This window comes from Orycteropus afer, unplaced genomic scaffold, assembly GCF_000298275.1.
Source record: "Orycteropus afer afer isolate SDZICR_OR568_19922 unplaced genomic scaffold, OryAfe1.0 scaffold00020, whole genome shotgun sequence".
Classification (NCBI taxonomy): domain Eukaryota; kingdom Metazoa; phylum Chordata; class Mammalia; order Tubulidentata; family Orycteropodidae; genus Orycteropus; species Orycteropus afer.
This window is the reverse complement of record NW_006921607.1, coordinates 6,858,967-6,881,821: the sequence shown is the minus strand read 5'-3', so window position 1 is coordinate 6,881,821 and position 22,855 is coordinate 6,858,967. Positions and strand designations below refer to the sequence as shown.

The window sequence follows — 22,855 nt, the reverse complement described above, 5'->3', positions numbered from 1 at the left end:
GAGAAGCTGGACTATGTGAAGAAGAATGCAGCATCAGGATTAGAGGAAGACTCATTAATAACCTGCGATATGCAGATAACACAACCTTGCTTGCTGAAAGTGAAGATGACTTGAAGCACTTATTGGTGAAGATGAAAGACTACAGTCTGCAGAATGGATTACACCTCAACATAAAGAAGGCAAAAATCCTCACAATTGGACCAATAAACAGCATTATACTAAATGGAGAAAAGACTGAAGCTGTCAAAGATTTCATATTACAGGGCTCCACAATCAACACCCATGGAAGCAACAGCCAAGACATCAAACAACATATTGCATTGGACACATCTCCTGCAAAAGACCTCTTTAAGGTGCTGCAGAGCAAAGATGTCTCTTTGAAGACTAAGGTGCACTTAACCTAAACCATGGCATTTTCAGTAGTCTCATATGCATGTGAAAGCTGGACAATGAATAAGGAAGACTGAACAAGAGTTGATGCTTTTGAATTGCAGTGTTGGCGAAGAATACAGAAAATACCATAGACTACCAGAAGAACTAACAGATCTATCCTGGAAGAAGTGTAGCCAGAATGCTCCTTGGAGGGGAGAATGGCCAGACTTCATCTCACCTACCTTGGTCTGAAGGCATGGAAGCTGGATAAACCCCTGAGACTATTGTCCTGAGATAATCTTTAAACCTGAAACCAAAAATATTCCCTGAGGTCTTCTTAAAACCAAATAGCTTAACTAGTAAAGAATGTTTGCTTTGACTATTAGGCTGCTTTAAAGTCTGTCTACGTGGGATTGAGATGATCCAAGGTAATTCAACAGAATTACCAAAAAATATCATTAATATCACATGAAAGTAAAATTATGATGGAGACAATTAGAAACCAGTTGCAAGCAGTACCTCGACAGGGAAGTGCCAAAAACTCAAGCCAGATTCAGAAGAGCATATGGAATGAGGGATATCCTTGCTCATGTGAGATGGATCTTGGCTGAAAGCAGAAAATACCAGAAAGATGTTTACCTGTGTTTTTTTGACTATGTAAAGGCATTCAACTGTGTGGATTATAACACAGTACAGATAACATTTTGAAGAATGGGAATTCCTTAATACTTAATTGTGCTCATGTGGAACCTATACATAGACCAGTAGGCAACGGTTCAAACATAACAAGGGGATACTGTACAATTTAAAATTTAAAAAGACATTCGTCAGGGTTATATCCTTCTACCATACTTATTCAATCTGTATGCTGAGCCAATAATCCAAGAAGCTGGACCATATGAAAAAGAATGTGGCATCAGGATCAGAAGATAACCTTGCTTACTGAAAGCAAAGAACACTTACTGACAGATATTGAAGACTACAGCCTTCAGTATGAGTTACACCTCAATATAAAGAAAACAAAATTCCTCACAACTGGATCAATAAGCAACATCATGATCTATGGAGAAAAGATTGAAGTTGTCAAGGATTTCTTATTACTTGGATCCACAATCAACACCCATGGAAGCAGCAGTCAAGAAATCAAACAACATACTGCATTGGACAAATCTTTTGCAAAAGACCTCTTAAACGTGTTAAAAAGCACAGACGTCACTTTGAGGACTAAAGTGAGTCTGACCCAAGCCATGATATTTTTAATTGCCTTAAATGCATGTGAAAACTGGACAACAAATAAGGAAGATCAAAAAAGAATCAATGCCTTTGAATTATGGTATTGACAAAGAATACTGAATATACAATGGACTGCCAGAAGAATGAACAAATCTGTCTTGCAAGAAGTATGCTAAGCAAATAATCCAAAGAGCTGGACTATATGAAGAAGAATGCAGCATCCGCATTGGAGGAAGACTCATTAACAACCTGCTATATGCAGATGACACAACCTTGCTTGCTGAAAGTGAAGATGACTTGAAGCAATAACTGATGAAGATGAAAGACTACAGTCTGCAGAATGGCTTACACCGTACTGTGGATGCTCCATTGAACCAAGGATGGCAAGACTTCATTTCACATACTTTGGACATGCTATCAGGAGAGACCAGTCGATGAAGAAGGATATCATGCTCGTAAAGTGGAGGATCGGCAAAAAAGATGGAGACCCTCAATTAGGTGGATGGACACAGTGGCTGCAACAAGGGGCTCAAATGTAGCAATGATTGTGAGGATGGCCCAGGACCAGGTAGTGTTTTGTTCTCTACGAGTCGGAACAAAGAGGCAGCTAACAACAACATACGAGATCAAACTGACAACAGCAACTGGAAAGATTAGATAGGAAACTTAGGGGTCAGTGAGTTTATGTTAATGGGGGAGGAACAACTCAGAAAAGGGGGATGAGAATGGTTGCATAAGTCTAAGAATGTGATCCATGTCACTGAATTGTACATAGAGAAACCTTTGAATTGGGATATGTTCTGCTGTGTATATTCTCAACAACAATACAAAATCATTACACACACACACACACACACGCTTAGACGCGCCTACCCCCATTCAAGAGGGCAGGTGGTTCAGTTGGCAGGATTCTCAGAAGATGGGAGACCTAGTTCGATTCCCAGACGACGCACCTCAGGCACAGCCAGCCCTTGTCTGTCAGCGGAGCTATGTGTAGTGCTATGGTCCTGAACAGGCTTGGGCGGTGTTTCCAGACTAAGATGGACTAGGGAGAAGGCTTGATAATCTACTTTCAAAAATCAGCCAATGAAAACCCTGGGGGGTCACAACACTCTAATGCAGTGGTCCATGGGGTCATCATTGAGTTGGGGGATGGCTCCATAGAAGATAACAACCCCAATCTAGCATCAGGCCACACAAATGCATTACCCTGGACAGATACTAAACCAACTGATGAAATTCAGGGTGAGCAACGTGCAGTGGTAAAACATGAGTTGGACTGACGGAGACAGAAGCATGTTCCTCTCTATCCTGCAGCAGATAGCCTCCAATTTATGTCCTAAATATTTCTGGATTCTCTCCTCCTTTTCTTCTGATGCTCAGCTTCAGACTCTTTTTTTTTTCCACATTTCTATTTTGACCAGTCAATACATTCACTTTGCTCCCTCCCACCCTGTCCCCAGCCACCCCATTCTCCTCCCAAAGTCAACCTCTTTTTTCAGTTTCTTGTGTGTCTTTCTTTCCAGAGATGCCTGTGCACAGATAAGCAAACTAGGCTGTGAGACACTAGCCTGTGTCTGATCTACCTCTGTGACCCCAGAGCAAAAGACTTGGCAGACCTACTGGTGCTGAGTACATTTGACTGCAAGAGTGGAATGAAGGAACACACATATGAATGAATGAGAAAGTTATGAATAGTCAAGACAAATGCATTCCCAAAGAGGCTTAAACTGTCCAGGTCTGTGTGAATCTTAGGCCCATCATCAGAACAATCATCAAGCAAAGCAGTTTGGGGTGAGATGCTCTGAGCAGAGCTGGGCTGTTCCCCATGGCTCCCTGGAGGATGCCCCACCCCCACCAGACTCTAAGACACCACCCCTCCCCAGGGAAGGGACCAGGCCTGTCTTGGTCATGTTGTATGCCCAGTGCCTACACCAGAGCTCAGCACACAACAGGCATCAGAAAACATCCACAGAAGGTCTGCGTCCGCACAGGCCTGGCCATGGGCAGGGTGGATGGGGGTCCAGGATACATTGGTCGTCGATGCTGCTCAGTGTGAAGCGGGTGTTGGAGAATCGAGCAAAGCCATCCCGGTAGAGCCAGGCCCTCAGTGGGAGGTACTGTGCAGAGATGGGACAGAGAGAAGAGAAAGAAAGGGACTATGTATGCACGCGTCACACCTAGCTTTCTGTACCATTTCCACCGGCAATGCCCTTCCTTCTTCCTCACACCAGCCCTCAGCAATCTGCCCCACCATCAGCCTCCTTTGGTCCCACCTCTCCTTCCCTGGGGGCAGGGTGTGCAGAGAGGAATGAAAGGAATGAGCCTCTGCTGGGCTCCACCCCCATAAATGACAGCCACCAGCTCAGGGTGTGTGACCATATTCCCCTTTAGATGGTGAGCCCCAGGAGGACAGGGCACCCCTGAATCCTGTGCCCAGCACTGAAGGACGGTTTAAACGTGTGCTGAGTGAATGCGTGAGTGGAAAGACTTTAGTTAAGAGAGTAGGCTCTGGGGCCAGGCTGCCTGGGGTTGAACTGCAGCTCTGCCACTCACTGGTTGTGTGACCCTTGGAAGGCCACACAACCCCTCTGTACCTGTTTCCTTGTCTGTAAAATGAGGATCATAATAGAACCTTCCTCACTAGATTAATAGGAGGATTGAATGAGATAAAATCCACTAAGCACCAGGGCCTACTGGTACTTAGCAGATGCTCAATGAATGCCAGCATGTGGTTACCAGGATGCCTGAGTAGATAGAGGGCAGGTGAAGGGCAAATCTAGATGCTGGGCTTCTAGAAGATGAAGCTTGCATACCTCTGCCCAATCCCTACCTCGTCCCACCACCCTGTCCCCAGATGGCCCCGGGGCTCTCCCAGCCAGAGAGGAAGTCAGACAAGTTCACACTTTCTCGATGCCAAGGTGCCCCTAGATGGGCTCTGCCCTGTGCCACCAGCCCAGCATCCCCTTGCCCACCTGCCCCCTGTTGGAGGAGAGCCATGTTGAGGAACTCACCGACATCACCAGCACATAGACGCGCAGGTCAAACTTTCGGCCTGCCAGCAAGAAAAGAGTTAATCTGTGTAACCAGTATGTACTGAGTGCCTCCTGTGGGCCAGGCACGCGCTAGGTTTGGGGCTGAAGCAGTGGACAAAACAGACTCAAATCCCAAATTCAAATCTTGAATCCTGGCCTTCACAAGGCTCACAGCAAGATCGTACAAGGTACAAGAGACAATGAGGAAAGGGCATGGGGACAGGACAGGAAGAGGGTTAGTGTTCAGTGTCAGGGAAAGGCAAGAGTCTGAGGTCAAGGAAGGCCTCCTGAAGAAGAGGGCTAGAAGGAGCAGGCCTAGCTGAGAGTGGGACAGGGCTTTGGGGGCAGGAGGTGTGCATAGCAGAGCAGAGGTGGGCAGGGCCTGGCAAGGAAGAGTAGAAGGAGATGCAGTCAGAGAGGCCAGCTGGGCCGATTATGTACAATCTTTGGACTCTGTTCTACAAAGCGAGGGACTCCCCTGAGGGTGCATGGTCCCCCTGGCGGCTGTGTTGGGAGTGGAGTGGGGGGACCAGAGCAGCAGAGGGGGACCAGACAGGAGGCAACACAGTGTCCAGGAGAGAGAGGTCAGTGGCTGGGATCAGGGTGGAGGTGGAGAGAAGTGGCCAGACAGATGCGAGAGCTGGGTGGGAGCCTGAAGAAGTGGGTATGAGAGGACAGAGGGATGTGTCCAGAATGGTTCCTGGCTCCTGGCTTAGCAGCCAGGTGATAGTGGGGCCGTGTCCCAGATGGGGATCGGAGAGAGAAGCCAGATGGAGGGCACACAGGTTAAATTTTGGACCTGTTGAGCTTGAGTTGCTGGGAGATGCCTCAGAACAGATGTCACAGGCTGTGGGACATCAGGGCCTGGGGTTCAGGCTCAATGTCTTGGCTGGAGACAGAAAGCTAGGAGTCAATGGCATTTGGGTGATGGCCACAAGATAGAATGGGGTAGTGGGAGAGGGAGGTGGGAAAGGAGAGGAGGCCGAAGGCCTGAGCCCTGGGAAGGCCGTGGCCGGAGGAGGCAGAGAAGGCCAGCAGCACCGACCCAACCGCAGTGACACCCTTTTCCAACATCTTGTCTCTTTTGGACACGATCTTCTGGAATCACGCCCCTTCGTACGCACTGCCCGACAGGTTAGTATGCCACAGGCACCGTGTGGCAAGAGTGGATTCAGAGATGGCCCAGGAAATCTGTAGAGGCTTCAGGGAGGAGGCCCAGTCCCACCTCAGGGCTTTGTTCTTGCAGTTTCCTCTGCCTGTATCGCTTTCTTTCCAAATCTATCCACAGGTGACTCCTAGTTGTCACTGGGGTCTCAGGTCCCATATCACCTCCTCCGAGAAGCTTTCCCTGATCACCAAGTCACTTTCTGTCCCCTCACCCTGCTTAGTTGACTTTATAACACTCACACTAGATGGAACTGTTTTATTTGTTTTCTGGTTTCTTGCTTTCTGCTCATCTAGGATGTAAGCTCCATGAGCGCAAGGTGGGCGGTCAACCCCTTGGACAGTGCTAGCACCCAGTAGTAGGCTCTTCATAAATATTTGTTGGATGAATTACAAATAAGCGGGTTCTTGCAGAATGAGGAGGATTTTAGTGAACCAAGGAAGGAGTGGGAAGGGAAGCCAGCAGAGGGAAAAGTACAGGCAAAGGCTGGGAGGGGGACAAAGCGCGCCTGGAGTCAGGCTGGGCAGTGGTGGGCTGCCAGCCAAGGATTGTCGATTGACTGTTTGACCCACAATTCAGTGGAAAGGGCAGGGCAGGGAGCTAGACATCTCACCTCCTATCAGGTAGGGATTTTCAATATAACGCTGAGCGACATAGTTCTCCACAGGAATCTCATCCTTCTGCTCATCGGAGCCTCTTGTGTCCTAGTTGTAATGACGATAATGACCATTTACTGAGCATCTCCTGTGTACTGGACATTGGGTTAGGCCCTCTACTTGGAGTATCCCATTTGATCTCTAAGTCAATCCTATCAGGTAAGTACTGTTGGTATCCCCATTTGGCAGATGAGAAACTGAAGCACAAAGAGGGAAAGTGGCTTGTCCCAGGTTACACAGCTGGGTACAGCTGGGATCTGACCCACTCAATCTGGGCCCAGAGCCTGGGCATTTAACCTCTAGACCTGCCTGTCCAACATGGTAGCCACTAGCCACGTGTGGTCTACTGACATGTACATTTAAATTGATTAAAATTAAATTAAATTTATATCTAGTCCCTCCATGACACTGGCGCTATTTAATCTGCTCACTAGCACCATGTGGCTAGTGGTTACCGTACTGGAGCACGGCTCTGTACCATTCCCATCACTGCGGACCATTGTATTGGGCAGTGCTGCCTGGACCACCATGCAGGCCCCTAAGGACAAGCCTCTCCCTTCTAATTCTTTCCAGACCAGACCAGCTCCGGAGACAGGAATGCTCCCTCACACATGTGCACAGTGCCTCACAGTCTGCAAAGTCCTTTCCTAACCCATCCCCCACTCACAGCAACCCTGTGAGGAAACGGGGCGGGGGGTGCAAAGAGAAGTGTCACACATTTGGTGAGGCCACACAGCAGCTCAGTCGCAGTGAGCCCTGGAACTCGGGATTTCTGACTCCAAGAGTAGAGTTTTCTATACCCACTATCACTCCCCACCTTACTATTCCAAGACAGAGGCCCATAGGCCGGTCCTTCTTCAGACCCCACCCCCATCCACACTCACGTGGCTGCCAGAGGGATTGACAGTGCTTCGGGCAGGCTGGGCCTCCAGGCTGGCAAGCTTCTTCCCAGAAGTGCCCTGAAGGTTTTATGGGAGGCATTGAGACATATGGTTGGAGGGAGATTCATTTATTGAGCCTGATGGTACAGTAGTTCATTGATCCCGATCCTCCTACCCACCATGGGCTAAGGTTCAGAGAAGTTCAGCGATTCTCCCAAAATCACACAGCTGCTGAGTGGCAAAGGCAGGATTTGAACCAGCATTTCCACTGCACCGAGCCCTTGCTAAGGATGGAGTGGAAGGAGGGACAGGGCTGCCTCTGAGACTCTGTCTAGGACCTCGAGGAAGAGTTGGTCACACTCTCTCAGCCAGGTGGGCAGGAGGCCTGGATAGAGAAGACATAGTGAGCACTTACTACGTGCCGGCACCATTCTCAGGGTGTCGAGGGCACATAAACAACAACAACAACAACTCATTGTATCCTCAGAAGATACTACTACTGTCACCATTTACCAGGCCACAGAGAGGTGAAGCAACTTCCTGAAGGTCACACAGCTATTGAGTGTCAAAGTCAGGATCTGAACCCAGACAGCCTGGCTCCAGAGACCCCTGTTACCCTGGGCAGAGCCTCTCCATCAGCCCTCAGAGCTCCCAGGGTGGAAACAGGGACCCCTCCTCCCAGCAAGGACAGAGGAGGGAGTGGGGGAGATAACTCACCTTCCTCCAGTCCATGATGTCCTTCAGCCTCCGGAAGAGGAAGATGCCCTTCCCCTGAGAGCGGGCCACCTTGGTGGGGTGCAGAAAAGTGGTTTTTTAGCTCTCTGTGGCTCCAAGTTCGTCCCTGTGGTTGGGGGCCCCTCCCCAGCATGCATCTGCTCCAAATGGCTCCTGAGCTCCCAGCCATCCCCAGAAGAATGGTCTGGCCCAGCCCTGAGGAAGCAGGGATGATGCTTCTGTCCCATGCCTGCTAGACCACAGGGCCAGGCCTGGTTGTGAGGTGGAGCCCTTCGGCAGACCACAGGGCTGAAGGGGCAATGTGTACTCAGTTGGGCCTATAAAAGAGAAGGTGCTAATCATAGCAGGCGGAAGAGAGGAGAAGGAAGGAAAGTGAGAGACTGACTTAGCTCACAAAGACATACAATTGCATGAATAATACAAAAAAGAAGACAATTAAAAAGCCATTTCTAACAGTCCTGGGAACATATCATTCAAATCTTTTTTTAGAAACCAATTTGCCTTCCTAATTAGGTTTTGCTTCAGCTAATACTGAAATCAGTCTGCCTTTACTGAACCGCAGCATGGATAATTCATAGCTTTGCAGCACCTCGGAGCTGGGAGAATCTTCAATATCATGCAGTGTGGTCCTCACTAAAGCCATTACTGCCTCCTGTGACATCCCTGTCCAGTAGTCACCAGTCTGGCTTTGCACACTCAACGGTGCCAAGGCACTCACTCCCCTCTTCCCTGAGGCAGCCTTTTTCATTGTAGGATAGCTCTGTTAAGTGATCATCCATATGTATTAGGTGCCTACTGTGTGCTGGGCATTGTGCTAGAACAGTAACCCAGGCTTCACAGAACCTCCATAGCCTAACCAGTGTCGAGCTAATAGTTGCCGGCTCTGCCCACCAGGGCCTACTGGAACAAATCTGACTCCTGGGCTCCAAAACAGCCCTTTCATTATCTACAGCCACAGAGTGGGTCCCCCGAGTTGTCTTTTCTCCAGCATCAAAGTACCCAGCAAGTGCAACCTCTCACTCCCCTCTGTTCTTCTCTGAGCATAGCCCAGCTGGTCACTGGGAGGCCCTTCGTACAATGCAGAGGCAGGCAGAGCTGGCAGGTGTGGCTATACAGGTCGTTCACTGCACAAAGGGCTCCCAGTCATAGAGGCGAGTGGGAGCAACAGCACAACAAACTTTTTATAGTGTGGTGGCTGTGAAAATGCCTCTGCTGTTGCCTCATTGGCTCCAACTCGCGGTGACCTCATGTTTAGAAGAATGAAATGCTGCTCAGTCTCAGTCATGGATCCACTGCTGTGGCTGTGGTGTGAGTCCATCTCATTGAGGGATTCCCTCGTGTTTGCTGCCTCTCTGCTTTACCACCCATGATGCCCTTTGCTAGCAACTGACCTCTCCTGATGGTGTGCTCCAAGTAAAGGAGCAGAGGTCTTGCCATCGCTCTCTTCTAAGGAGCTTTCTGGATGCATTTCTTGTTCTAAGACTGATTCACTCATTCTTCTGGCACTCCACAGTAGTCGATATTCTTTGCCAACATGACAATCTGAATGCATCCATTCTTCTGTCTTCCTTTTTCATTGTCCAGCTTTTGCAGGCATATAAGGAAATCGAAAAGACCATGGCTTGGCTCAGGCACACCTTAGTCCTCAAAGTGATATCTCTGCTTTTTCTCACTTTAAAGAACTCTTTTGCAGCAGATTTGCCCAATACAATATGTCATTAGCCCAATGTAAACAGCTTCCACCTACAGGATAGTGACTGACTGAGAGCACAGGCTCCCAGCCAATGATGAACATGGCAGGGATTTGAAGGCTGGCCTGTTCCTGGGAGGGATGGGACTTTTTCAAGCTGATTGCGGCTTGAGGCCTGCCTACAGCTCTGCTGCACTTTCTGTAGGCTGCATACCAGTCTGAGATGCTCCCACCCACCCTTCCTTCCCTCGCTCCTCCATGGGATCAGACTTACATTGGGGTCTGAAAGCTCACCCAGCCTCACCCACTCCCTCCGCACTTTCTCCCATTGGCAGTTTCCCTAATAAAAATCCTGCATGTTTAATTTTGTCCTGGCACGTTTCCTGGAGGACCCAGACTAACATAGTTTGATAACTATTTTTCAATATAATTAGTTTATAATCAAATGTCCTTTATTTTGTGCCCTTAAAAACATTATTCTGTACTATGCAACACTAAAGAATAATGTAGAATCTGTGAAACACCACTTAATGTGGATGAACTTGGAGGACATTATGGTGAGTGAAATAAGTCAGTCACAGAAGGATAAATATTGTAGTAGTCCGTTATTGTAAAAAGTCAAGGAAGGGTTTATATAGAGAAGGAAACTTTCTTTGTTGGTCACCAGGGATGGGATGGGAGGGGAGGGGAGGGAACACTGCTAGATAGGTAGAGACAAGTATTTATTTGGGTGAAGAGAAAGGCAATATAGCAAAAGCAAGCGACCAACACAATAACTAATGAAAAGGAAGACACAGAGAGGTGTACAAGAGGTACAGACACAAAGATAACCCCTTTTACATACACAGGACTACATTTTCAGTAATAATAAACATTAATCTACTGGTAAATAGATGGATAGACAGGCTGAATGATCAGGTATTTCTAGGCAAAAAGGAATATACCCATGACCATATATAAGGCTGGCAGATGATATTTCTATATACGTATTTTTATGTGCTATAAAAATGTCCATAGGACTAGAACTATCAGGGGGCAAAGTCATGATAACTTCTTGGGCACAGTCAACCATGCAGAGGGAATGAGTTGTTGGACCTGTGAGCTTGGGACCATGGTCACAGGGATCATCAAACTCCATTGGCATAACATACTACACAAAAACATTGTTCTACAACCTACTTTGGTGAGTAGTGCCTCGGGTCTTAAAAGCTTGCAAGTGGCCATCTAGATTCAACAGTGAGTCTCTCCTCATCTAGAGCAAGGAAGAATGAAGAAAACTAAAGACACATGGAAACAATTAGTCCAAGGGACTAGTGGACCATGTGAACTTCACCCTATATAACCATGAGACCAGAAGAACTAGATAGTGCCCAGCTACCACTGTCAACCACTTGGAAAGGGATCAGTGCAGGAGATCCGGGATAGAGTGGGAGAACAACATGGAACAAAACTCAAAATCATAAAAAAGACCAAGCTTACTAGTCTAATTGAGCCTGGTGAGACCCCCAAGACTAAGGCCTCTAGTTACCCTTCACATCTAGAATTGAACTCACTCCTGTGGCTTCCAGCCAAACAATAGACAGACATGGGGTGAACATTTACATCAGGTAGATATGCCCCTTAGAATGATCAAGCATGGGAGAACAGAAGGGCAGTCTTTGCACAGGGAAATAGCTCAGGATGCAGGAATGCATAAGAAAGAAGGACACAGGGAAGAGGTAACTACAGGGAGGTGGGAAGCGACCTGTTACATTGTGGGGAATGACAGTCAAGGTCATGAAACAAAATGTGTATGACTACTATATGGAAAATGAATTTGCTCTGTAAACATTCACCTAAATCACAATAAAAAAAAATTAAAAAACACACAACATTATTCTGTGATAGGGTCCATAGATGTCACCAGATGCCAGAAGCTCAGGGCATAACTGTTTAGAACCCCTTCCTATTGTATAAGTACCTGTTAGCTGGGTTTTCTGTTATTTGCAGCACTAAATATCCCAACTATTAGAAGGTTTCAGTGAAGAAGTGTGAAAAGCTCAGGGTAGGGTAGTCAGTGTTAAAATGTGGGCCTTCCTATGATGGTGGGAAATTTGGTGATGATTATGGGTGATGATAAAAGAGCTCTGGTGGCATAGTGGATAGAGGATTTGGCTGCTAACCAGAAGGTCAGTGGTTCGAACCCACCAGATGTTCCATGGAAGAGAGATGGGGCAATCTACGTCCGTAAAGATTTACAGCCTCAGAAACCCAACGGGGGTCACTATGAGTCAGAATCGATTCATTGGCAGTGGGTTTGGTTTTTGAGTTTATGGATGATGGTCACACAACATAATTGATGTAATTGATATTGCTCAATTGTACATTTGAAAAATGTTGAATTGGCAAACATTGTATTATATATATTTTTACAATAATAACAACAATAAAACTGTGGCTCTTCCCATCTTGAACAGAGGTCCCCAAAGCTGAGACTATTCCAATGGCAGTCAAGGACACTCACATCCCTGAGTGAAGTGTTAGACCAGCTCTGCTGGACACAGAGAAGCAGATGGACAGAGAGAAGCCAAAGGAGAAGAGTGGCCCCTATGCGGTGTGTCCTGCCCACCTTTTTTCCAACCCCAGCGGGCCTGAGCTGGTGGGAGGGGAGAATGCTTAGATGAAGAAAAGTTTGGATTGGTGCAATGTTTACACTAGACTTTTTAATGCCAAACTCAAGGGCCTGCTGTTATATCATCCATGAGGAATGGATGATACAACAAAGCCCTGAGGGAGGCTGAGGCTCAGGCAAGGGTGGGACAAGGGAGCCCAGAGGGCGGCATGGAGGGGGTCTGCTCTCTTCTAAATCCAACTTGACCTCTCCCCGTGCTGCTGGGAAAAGGGCATGGAGGCGGCATCCTCCTCTGACCTCCTCTAACCTCACAATGGGGGAGAGAATAACCATCTGCAGCCCAAGGTTTATTCCCATGAGGCCAGACATGTCATCACCCCGTGGTCTTTTTACCAATTCTGACACCAACCGCCCCTCCCACGGCACTCTCTACTTCTCTGCTGAAGTAATTCGTTGCAGTGGCCACATAGGACTCTCGCACCCAATACTTATGATTATGGGGTTTATTAGGGAAGTAATAGGTTACAATTCAGGTTCAGAAATGCTCAGGTCACAATTCTTCCATCAGAACAGTCTCCCCTTGGCCATGCCCTTAGGCATGCCTGTTTTTGGCCCTCGGTCTTTTGGCGTGGCCTCTGCCCTGCTCAGGTAAGTGTTAAAAGCTCTTTTAGTGCTGCCAATAGGTGCACCTGGGTGTCCTCCACTCCATCAGCAAGCCTACTGCCCAAAAGCATTCAGGTTTCTTGCTCCATGGGCCGGCAAGCCTGCCTCTCTATCTTGTGCCTCTCAGTTCTGCTGCTGCCATTTCTCTGCTGTCTCTCTCTCCTGGTCCTCTCTGCCGATTTTCTCTGCCGGTCATCTCTGTCATGTTTCAGTTGGTCCAACTCAGGGATCTCAGGTCCAAGGATGGACTCCATTCCACCTCCAGCTCTTCTCTGTTGATTGCAGTGAGAGCCCCCCTTCTGCCTCTAGGATGGCTCACTTTAAGCCTAGCAGAATGACAAAACTAACCAGTCCCCACATTAGGGTTCTATATACACCTTATTTCCAGTGTCCCACCCCCACAAGGGTGCCATGTACATTACTTACATTACTAACAAGCTATCCAGTCCGCTTTGTGGGTGCAAGCACCTTCCATGTGCGTAGTTCCACCCAGTGATAGGGTGGGAGTCATAAAGACCATGGCTAGAAGAGCCATAGCAGGTCATTCATTGCACACAGTTGCTCGGCCACCAATGAAGAGGAAAATGGACACTCTGGGGAAAACACGCAGGAGACAGCTGAGGGACAGGGCAGGTTCACGGCTGCCTCATGACTGGCCTGGCCACCACAACTATGTGAAGACTCCTGTCTGTGGGTGAATGGAGACCAACTGGGTCACACAGGCAGGCCTCGCTGTGAGAAGGGATGGAGCCGGGGGATGCTTTCCCCTCTATTTTTCCAAATTTATGGTAATGCTCTATTTTCTAACACTTCCTCTACCCCAAAGGAATCCAAGTAATAGGTTGCTGGAACTAATACTCTAACCCATTGCTTTTCCAAGTGTAGTATTCAGACCAGCAGCATCCTTGTAACCCAGGAACGTGTGAGAAATGCACATTCCCAGGCCCCACCCCAGACCTACTGCATCAGCAGCTCTGGAGGTGAGGCCCAGAAGTCTGGTTCAGCAAGACCTCCAGGAGATTCACTGCCCACTCAAGTGTGAGAGCCCCTGCTCCACAGCTGCTTCTCAGTGTGGTCCATGGACCAACAGCATCAGTGTCGCCCAGAAACTGGTTAGAAATGCAGATTCTCAGGTCCCGTCTGGACTTGCTCATTCAGACTTTGCATCTGAACAAGGTCCCTGGGTGATTTGTGGGCGCATTGAAGTTTGTTTGTTTTAACTTTATTTATTTTGTTGTTGCTGCTGAGAATATATGCAGCAAAACATACGCCAACCCAACGGTTTCTACATGTATAATTTAGTGGCACCGAGTCCATTCTTTGATTGTGCAACGATTCGTATCCACCTTTTCTGAGTGGTTCCTTTCTCATTAACATAAACTCACTGGCCCCTGAGGTTCCTATGTAATCTTTTCAGGTGCTGTTGTCACTTTGATCCCATAGAGATAGTTCTTGTGGCAGTTAAGGTTGTATGTCACTTTGGCTGCGCTTGGTTTTGAGTGGCTGGGCAGCTGGATGTAGTTATGAAGTACATGAAGAGATTGTAATTACCTCCTTGGTGGAATCTGCTGCGAGCAGCTAAATAGTTGCCTTCAGGGTGTGGCTTGCTACCAGTGTGTAAGGAGACGCCTTGAGAGCGGTCTCTAACTTTTTGGCACTCTGGAGCCTGCATTTGGCTGAGCCTTCATCTCCAGTTCCTGGACTTGGACCAGTGGTCTGCCTTGTTGCCTACCAATCCTGGGACTGTGCCATTTTACCTGCCGACCTTGGGTTTGTTAGCCTCAGCAGGCTACAGCTGCCTGAGTTAGGAGATGCTCCCAGCTCCAGTGGGCCTGGAATAAGAGGCATAGCTGAAGCCCAAGGTCGAGGGTCCTTCACCCATCCCCTAGAGCCAGCACTCTCAATTTGGACTTCCAGCCTCCTAAACTGTAAGATAATAAATTCCTGTTTGTTAAGAATCCACTGGTGCTATTTCTGTATAGCAGCACTGGAAGACTGAGACAGTTCTTAAGAGACCATAATGCTCAAGGCAGACCTTTTTTTTCACTAGTTTAGCTAAACTATTGTTTGGTTTTGAGATGACTTCAGGGAATGTTTTTGGTTTATGGTTTGAAGATTATCTCAGGGCAATGGTTTCAGGGGTTCATCCACCCTCCATGGCTCCAGAAAGTCTAGAGTCCATGAAAATTTGAAATTTTGTTCTGCATTTTCCCCCTTTTGATCAGGATTTTTTATAGACTCTGTGATCAAAATGTTCAGTAATGGTAGCCAGGCACCATCCAGTTCTTGTTTCATAGCAAAGGAAGCAGTTGTTCATGAAGGCAATTAGCCACATTTCTCATATCTTCTTCCTATTCCTGCCTCTTCATCTTTCCTCTGTTGCTCGACACTGAAGTGTGAGAGGCAGTGACCTAGTACTTCCCAGAGGCAGAGAACAGAGAAGGACTTTCCTGGGCTCTTGGAAATAACAATTAAATGGTCAGTTATTGGGCATCTACGTGCCACACCCTTTACACGTATAACTGTGCTGAATTCTCTCACACTGTAAGGCAGCCATGCTCACTAACTCCATTTTACAGATGAGGAACAGACTGAGAGAGGTTGAGTAACCAGATCAGACAGCTCATACATGGTGGGCTAGAACCCAAGCCAGTTAGACCAGAAGCGCCTACTCTCCACACCCCCAGCCCAGACAGGGCGCCTCGGCTACTGGGGAAAAGGACACACATACACACAGAGCCCAGCTTCCTTCTCTTAATTACAGCTGTCTCGTCTGCTGCTAACAAAGGCCGTGGGCTGGGAAAGGAATCAACTTAATATGCAATTGCTCGTTCCCAATTAGCACAAATTACTATTTGTCTGAGAGGATACTGCTGGAGCTGGAAGCCCCCATCACTCCTTGGTCTAACTCCTACTGCTCCAGGCTCAGCGCCCTCCTCCCTCAGCCTTCCCAGGACTCAGGACTTCCAGCAGGTCTCAGAAAGCAGGAGGGACCAGAGAAAGGATCTTGGCAGCCTGGGTTCAAATTCCACCTCAGCCCCTGTTGGGAATATCCATTGATGTCTACTCTCCCTTCTGATAACAGTAGCCCCTCCAACCACATGTGCTATTGGCCTGTGTTAGCCAACACCAGGCCTTGGTCTTCAGCTCCACAAGGAAAGGCAGCTCCCTCCTACCCTACCATCAGCTCTCTTCCTGGGGCCTGGCATGCTCCCAAGCCAGGGCTTGTGATGACACAATTCAAGGCTATGGCGGTGCACAGCTTTGGGGTAAGAGATGACCAGGCTTGGCAGGAAGGAAGGGCTGAGCACCTGGAGATGCTCGACTCCCCTTGGCCTCTTCTATTTCTTCATCCCTAAATGGCCACCTCCAGATGCAAGGTCTTCAAACATGCTGTTCCCTTTGCCTGGGATACTTTTCACCTCCTCCACCCCTTTCCCAGGCTGACACCTAAACATCCTTTAGTTTGTAGCTCAATTCTAATTATTATTTATTGAGCACTTACTATGTGCTTTAGCTGTGTTAGTTCATTTACACCATACCATAAAACAGGCACTACTAGTCCCACTTTGCAGATGGGGAGAGTGGGACACAGAGAAGTTAAGTTATTTGCCTGAGGTCACATAGCTAATAAGTGGTAAGACAGTATTTGATTTAAGGGGTTTGGGCTCAGAGCTAAAGCTTTTCCTTCTTCAGAGGGGCCTGCCTGGCTGAGTGAGAGCCTCCTACTGTTCCCTCTCCTGGCACCATTCTCCTTAGTAACACTTACCACAAGTGTAATCACACGTGTATCCTGTTTGCTTATCGTCTGTCAACAAGAAGCTCAGAGACCAGATATCTGATTTGCTAAGGGCTTTATCCCAGTGCTTACAGTGCTTACTTCCGTGCCTGGCACATGCCAATTGCTCAATAAGTATCTGGGGAACGCTTGAGTAAATAAGCCTTGGCCTCCTCATCTTTGAATGGGGAGTGGTAATACTTCCCCCTAGGGCCATCATAAGAAGCTCTGGTGGCGTAGTACCTAAGACATTTGACTGCTAACCAGAAGGCTGGTGGTTCAAACCCACCAGCCAGTCCTCAGAAGGAAGATGGGGCAATCTACTTCCATGGTGATACTGCCTCGGAAACCCAAGGAGGGGTTGCTATGAGTCGGGTCCGACTGGACAACAAACAACAACAACAACAGGGCCATCATAAGGATTTAGATAATGCCAGTAAAACACTCTATGTGGCTGTCATGGATTGAACTGTGTCCCCACAAAATATGTGTCAACCTGGCTAGGCCATGATTCCTGGTTTTGTGCGCGTGTCCTCCATTTTGTGATCTGATGTAATTACCCTCTATTTTGTGATGCTGCTGTGGTTGTGAGGTGCTGTCAAGTCAGTTCTGATTCATAGCGACCCTACGTACAATAGGATGAAACATCTCCCGGTCCTGTGCCATCTACACAATCATTGCTATGAGTCCGTTGTTGCCACCACTGTGTCAGTTCATCTCATTGAGGGTTCCCCTTTTCCACTGGCCCTCTGCCAAGCACAGCGTCCTTCTCCAGGGACTGGTCTCTCCTGATCACATGTCCAAAGCACGTGAGATGGAGTCTCGTCATCCTCCCTTCTAAGGAGCATTCTGACCGTACTCCTTCCAAGACAGACTTGTTCATTCTTCTGTTCAATATTTGTTCCATATTCTTCACCAATACCATAATTGAAAGGCATGAATTCTTCTTTGGTCTTCCTTATTCATTGACCATGCATGTGAGGGATTGAAAAATGGGTCAAGCACCTCTAAGTCCTCAAAGTGACATCTTTGTTTTTTAACATTTTAAAGACGTTATTGTAGCAGATTGGCCCAATGCATTACGTCATTTGATTGCTTGACTGCTGCTTCCATGGGTGGTGACTGTGGATCCAAGTAAGGTGAAATCCCTGACAACTTCAGTCTTTTCTGAATTTATCATGATGTTGCTTATTGGTCCAGTTGTGAGGATTTTTGTTTTCTTTATGTTGAAGTGTAATCCATACTGAGGGCTGCAGTCTTTGATCTTCATCAGTATGTGCTTTGAGTAATTTTCACTTTCAACAGGCAAGGTTGTGTCACCTACATATTGCAGGTTGTTAATGAGTCTTCCTCCAATCATGATGCCACATTATTCTCCATATAGTCCAGTTTCTGGGACTATTCACTCAGCATACAGATTGAATAACTATAAGGAAAAGGTACAACCCTGATGCACACCTTTCTTGATTTTAAACCACACAGTGACCCCTTCTTGTGTTCAAAAGAATGCCTCTTATCTATATACAGATTCCACATAAGCACAATTAAATGTTCTGGAATTCTCACTTTTTGCAATGTTATCCATAATTTGTTATTATCTACACAGTCTAATGCCTTTGCATAGTCAATAAAACACAGGTAAATATCTTTCTGCTATTCTCCGCTTTTAGCCAAGATCTATTTTACATCAGCAATGATATCCTTGTTCCACGTCCTCTTCGGAATCAAGCTTGAATTTCTGGCAGTTCTTTGTTAATGTACTGCTGCAACCATTTTTTAACTATCTTCAGTAAAATTTTACTTGCATATGATATTAGGGATTTCGTTTGATAATTTCCACATTCTACTGGATCATTTTTCTTTGGAATGGGCACAAATATGGATCTCTTACAGTCAGTTGGCCAGGTAGCTGTCTTCCAGATTTCTTGGCATAGACAAGCAAGTACTTCCAGTGATGTATTCATTTGTTGAAACATCTCAGTTAGTATTCTGTCAATTCCTGGGGCCTTGTTTTTTGCCAGCTTAGACTTATTCCTTCAGTACCATCAGTTCTTGCTACCCCCTGAAATAGTTGAAAGTCAACCAATTCCTTTTGGTACAGTGATTCTGTGTATTCCTTCCATCTTCTTTTGATGCAACACATTTCGTATATATGTTGTAAATCTTAACCTCTATATGTTAATGTTCAGAAGGAAGGTTGGACAATCTACTTCTGTAGTGATACCACTTAGAAATCCAAGGAGGGGTCACTATGAGTTGGATCCAACTTGACAACAGTGAGGGTTTGTTTTTTTGGGGGGGTATATGTTAATGAGGAAGGATTAGGATAAACTGTACCTTGAGTTACAGCTTTATAAGAGGGGTGTGACTCAAGTCCTACCCCTACTCAAGCTACCACCCTTACTCAAGTCACACCATTGCTTGAATCACACCTTTTATCTTAAGCGAAGAAGAGTGAAAAAAAAAACAAACAAAAAACCAGGGGCATTTGGAAGCAATCAGTCCTAGAACATGATGGCCCTTGAGACCAGAAGAACTAGATGGTGCCCAGCTACCCCAACCACCCAGGAAAGGCTCAAATCTGGAGATCCTGGATAGAGTGGGAGGAAAAACATGGAACAAAATCCAAAAACTCAGTAATGGCCAGAATTACTGATCAGATGAAGTCAGGTGAAACCCCCCAATATTATGGTCCTGGCATACATTCTGGGCCTGGAATAAAGCTCACTCCCAGGGGCTGGCTCTCAGCCCAATAGTAAACAGGAGGTACATGCAGATCACTCAATCCAGGGTGATGCACCCACATACTCTATGGAAATGCACCCCGTGGAGCAATCGACCATGGGGCACCATAGGGGCAACATTCACATGGAGGAAATACAGGACAAACAGCAGTGCATAACTATGAGGGGCACAGGGCGATGGTTACTGGACAGGGAGGGAGGAGACTGGGTTAGGGTTGGACATGGTAAATGGGGAGTGAAACTAAATGTACACATAATTTTAAATGTAAAATAAACTCTTAAAAATTTTTTTTAAAGAAAGAGGGTATGACTCAAGTCATACCCCTACTCAAGCTACCACCCTTACTCAAGTCACACCCTTGCTTGAGTCACACCTTTTACCTAAAAAAAAGATAAAGAGAGAGAGAAGCAAGTAGAGAAGGAGAGCCCTGACTCCCACTAAGAAAGATGAGCTTGGAAGGGAAGGGGTCCTTTGGAGAGGAGGGCATCCTCTGGGGCCAGAGTCCTGTGCTGAGAACCTCCTAGACCCAGAAGAAGATTGATGCCAAGACACATGGAGATCTCCAAGGAATGCTGGGCCCACAGATGTGAAAAGAGACAAGGACTGTAACCCAGCATTGACAGAGAAAGTTTTCCCCTAGATCTGGCACCCTGAATTCAGATCTCTACCCTCCTACACTGTGAGAGAATAAAATTTTGCTTGTTAAAGCCATCCACTTGTGGTATTTCTGTTATAACAGCACTAGCTAAGTAAGACAATGGCCCAGTCACCTTTTTCTATCATGAATCTGAACTCGAGTGAAGCTCTGGACTCCCTGCCCTGATGTCCCTGTTCATTCAATATATACTTATTGAGCACCTACTGTGTGCCAGCAGTTGTAGCTGCTGGGTCCACACACTGCAGAAAAGAGGAGATACAGTCTGCCTTCCAGGGGAGGCAGACAGTGCATCTAACGGATTTCTAGGCAGACTTGGGTCCTGAGATAGGCCATCAGAGAGCCCTGCCCCAGACCCGGGATGCCTCTTTCTTCCCCATTTCCTCATCCACAGCCCTGGGCACTCACAGGCTTCATGATCCAGGTGATGCCTGGGTTTTTGCGGAACTCCTCCACAAACAGGTGGTATTCACATGGCATCTCAAAGGTTTTGGGAAAGAAGTCACACTTGGCTGCCTCCAGCTTTCCCGCCTCACGCTCCAGTTGTTTCCGGAACCGCTTCAGGTTCTTCACCATGTAGTTCTTGCGGGTTAGCTGGGCAGCAGGGTGGGCAGGCCATTAGCACTTGTGCTTACTGCCCTCCTCCACCTCCCAACCTAGCCTCACAAAATAACGATAACAGTCATAGTAACTTTGAAAGCTAGCTCTTCTAGAATTATCCTGATTTTACAGGTGAGGAAGCAGCCTTGAAAAGGAACCAGGCTTGTCTGGCCCCTAGGTTCATGTTTTTAACCACTAAGCTACACTAACCTTTGAGTGAGAGCTCTCCCACCATTGCCTCCTCTGGTTGCTCCCACACCACCCTTCCATCTCTAGACCCCAAACTGCCCAACTTGCCTCTCCCCTGAAGTCACCATGATCACCCTACTCCTTTGGTCCTTGCATCCCACACCAGCCTGCCCCTCACAGCTCTAGTGGTGAAATGACAACCTAGGATCTCAAATCCCCACCCAAGCAGGTCTGTTCCTTAGGTCTTAGACCCTCACCCTCTCAAACAACTTAGCTCATCAAATATCTAGTCTGCACATTCCCCACTCAACATGCATCTCGAAACTCCTTTACATTTTCCTGTTCTGGTCCTAAGACACAGTTACTGTTCAGTCGACTTCAGCTCATGGTGACTCCGTGGCCGTCAGGGTAGAACCGGGCTGCACAGTGTTTAATAGCTGATTTTTAAGAAGCAGATTGCCAGGCCTTTCTTCCAAGGCATCTCTAGGGGGACTTGGACCTCCAACCTCTTGGTTAGCAGCTTAGCAGAGTAACCATTTACACCATCCAGGGACTTCCATTCCAGCTCCAATACCCCCCTGAAACCAGCTCCTGCTCACTCCACACCAACAGCAAGAGCTGGCTGATACAACCCCTTCCGGCCTGCCCAGCTCACCTCGTAGTGGTTTCGGAAGTGGCTGATTCGCACGTGCTCATCCATGTAGGTGTGGTCGAAGTTCTCCCGGAGCCAGCTCACGTCGCACCAGTAGAAATCCCACTCCCCTTCGCTTGGGGGGGACACAAAGGTCATACCTGAGGACCTCAGCACTGCTGGAGTCCCAGGCCCAGAGAGGTGACACTGAGGGAGCTTGAGCAGGGTCCTCATCAGGAGTCTCAAAGAGGTGGCCCACAAATATGCCCAGCGCAAAAACTAGGAAAATGTTCCTGTGAAAATCTAGATTCCTGGCTTCCCTTAACAGTCAGCGGATCTGGCCCCCGTAAAACCAGAGAGCCTCCTGGCCCGTCGGCTGGCTTAGGAGTGGTGTACCTTTAGACAGGCTCACACTCTCTAGGTCACCAGCCCCCACCACTCCCTACCACCATGACAATCCAGCCATCTTTACCTCGTCATGCTACCTGCCTGGGCCCTGGAAGAATCTGTGTCCCTGGAATTTGGTAGCATTTGCCAGCCTGCTCCAGCCCCCAAAGCCCTTCCTCTCACTGAATCCTCAGAGCAGCCCTGAAAGGTGACTCTGCTCATCCCAAGCTCTAAGGGGGGAAAAGCCTTGCCTGATGAGAACATAGCAGCATCAGGATTCCTATCTAGGCCTGCTGGCTCCAAATTCTGACCCTGTGAACACCATGCCTGGGAGAGGACTAGGAAACAAGATGAATCTACCAATTCTTGATTCCAGAGATGGGGGACAGGGAGGAGGTGCTTGAAAATGATGCAACAGGTAGTGGTAAATTGTGGTCAATGACATGAGCCAAAGTGTATGTGAATTGCTGTATGGAAAGTGAATTTGCTCCATAAAATTTCACCTAAATCACAATTAAAAAAAAAAAAATTGTTCCACATCCTATTTTGGTGAATAGTGACTGGGATCTTAAAAGTTTGCAAGCAGCCATCTAGATGTGATGATGGGTCTTTCCTCATCCAGAGCAAAGAAGAATGAAGAAAACCAAAGATACATGGAAACAATTAGTCCAAGCAACTGGTACACCATGCAATCCTCAGCCTACAAGACTATGAGACCAGAACTAGAGGAGCCTGGCTACCACTGTCAACTACTCGGAGGGGGATCTATGTAGGAGATCCTGGATAGAGAGGGAGAACAATATGGAACAAAACTCAAAATCATTAAAAA

At 47.3% G+C, this 22,855-nt stretch overlaps 1 protein-coding gene across 1 annotated transcript in view; it reads right to left on the bottom strand.

Moving 5' to 3' along the window:
* TTLL9 (tubulin tyrosine ligase like 9) overlaps nucleotides 1-22,855 on the bottom strand; it is a 79,100-nt gene that overhangs the window by 34,987 nt on the left and 21,258 nt on the right. Inside the window, exons 3-9 of the mRNA XM_007934717.1 lie at nucleotides 21,664-21,775; nucleotides 20,628-20,813; nucleotides 8,060-8,128; nucleotides 7,346-7,420; nucleotides 6,419-6,509; nucleotides 4,620-4,660; nucleotides 3,638-3,725 (exon numbers count right to left, since the gene is read on the bottom strand). Of these exons, the coding sequence (XP_007932908.1) occupies nucleotides 3,638-3,725; nucleotides 4,620-4,660; nucleotides 6,419-6,509; nucleotides 7,346-7,420; nucleotides 8,060-8,128; nucleotides 20,628-20,813; nucleotides 21,664-21,775 (662 nt within the window). The remainder of the gene's footprint in view (nucleotides 1-3,637; nucleotides 3,726-4,619; nucleotides 4,661-6,418; nucleotides 6,510-7,345; nucleotides 7,421-8,059; nucleotides 8,129-20,627; nucleotides 20,814-21,663; nucleotides 21,776-22,855) is intronic.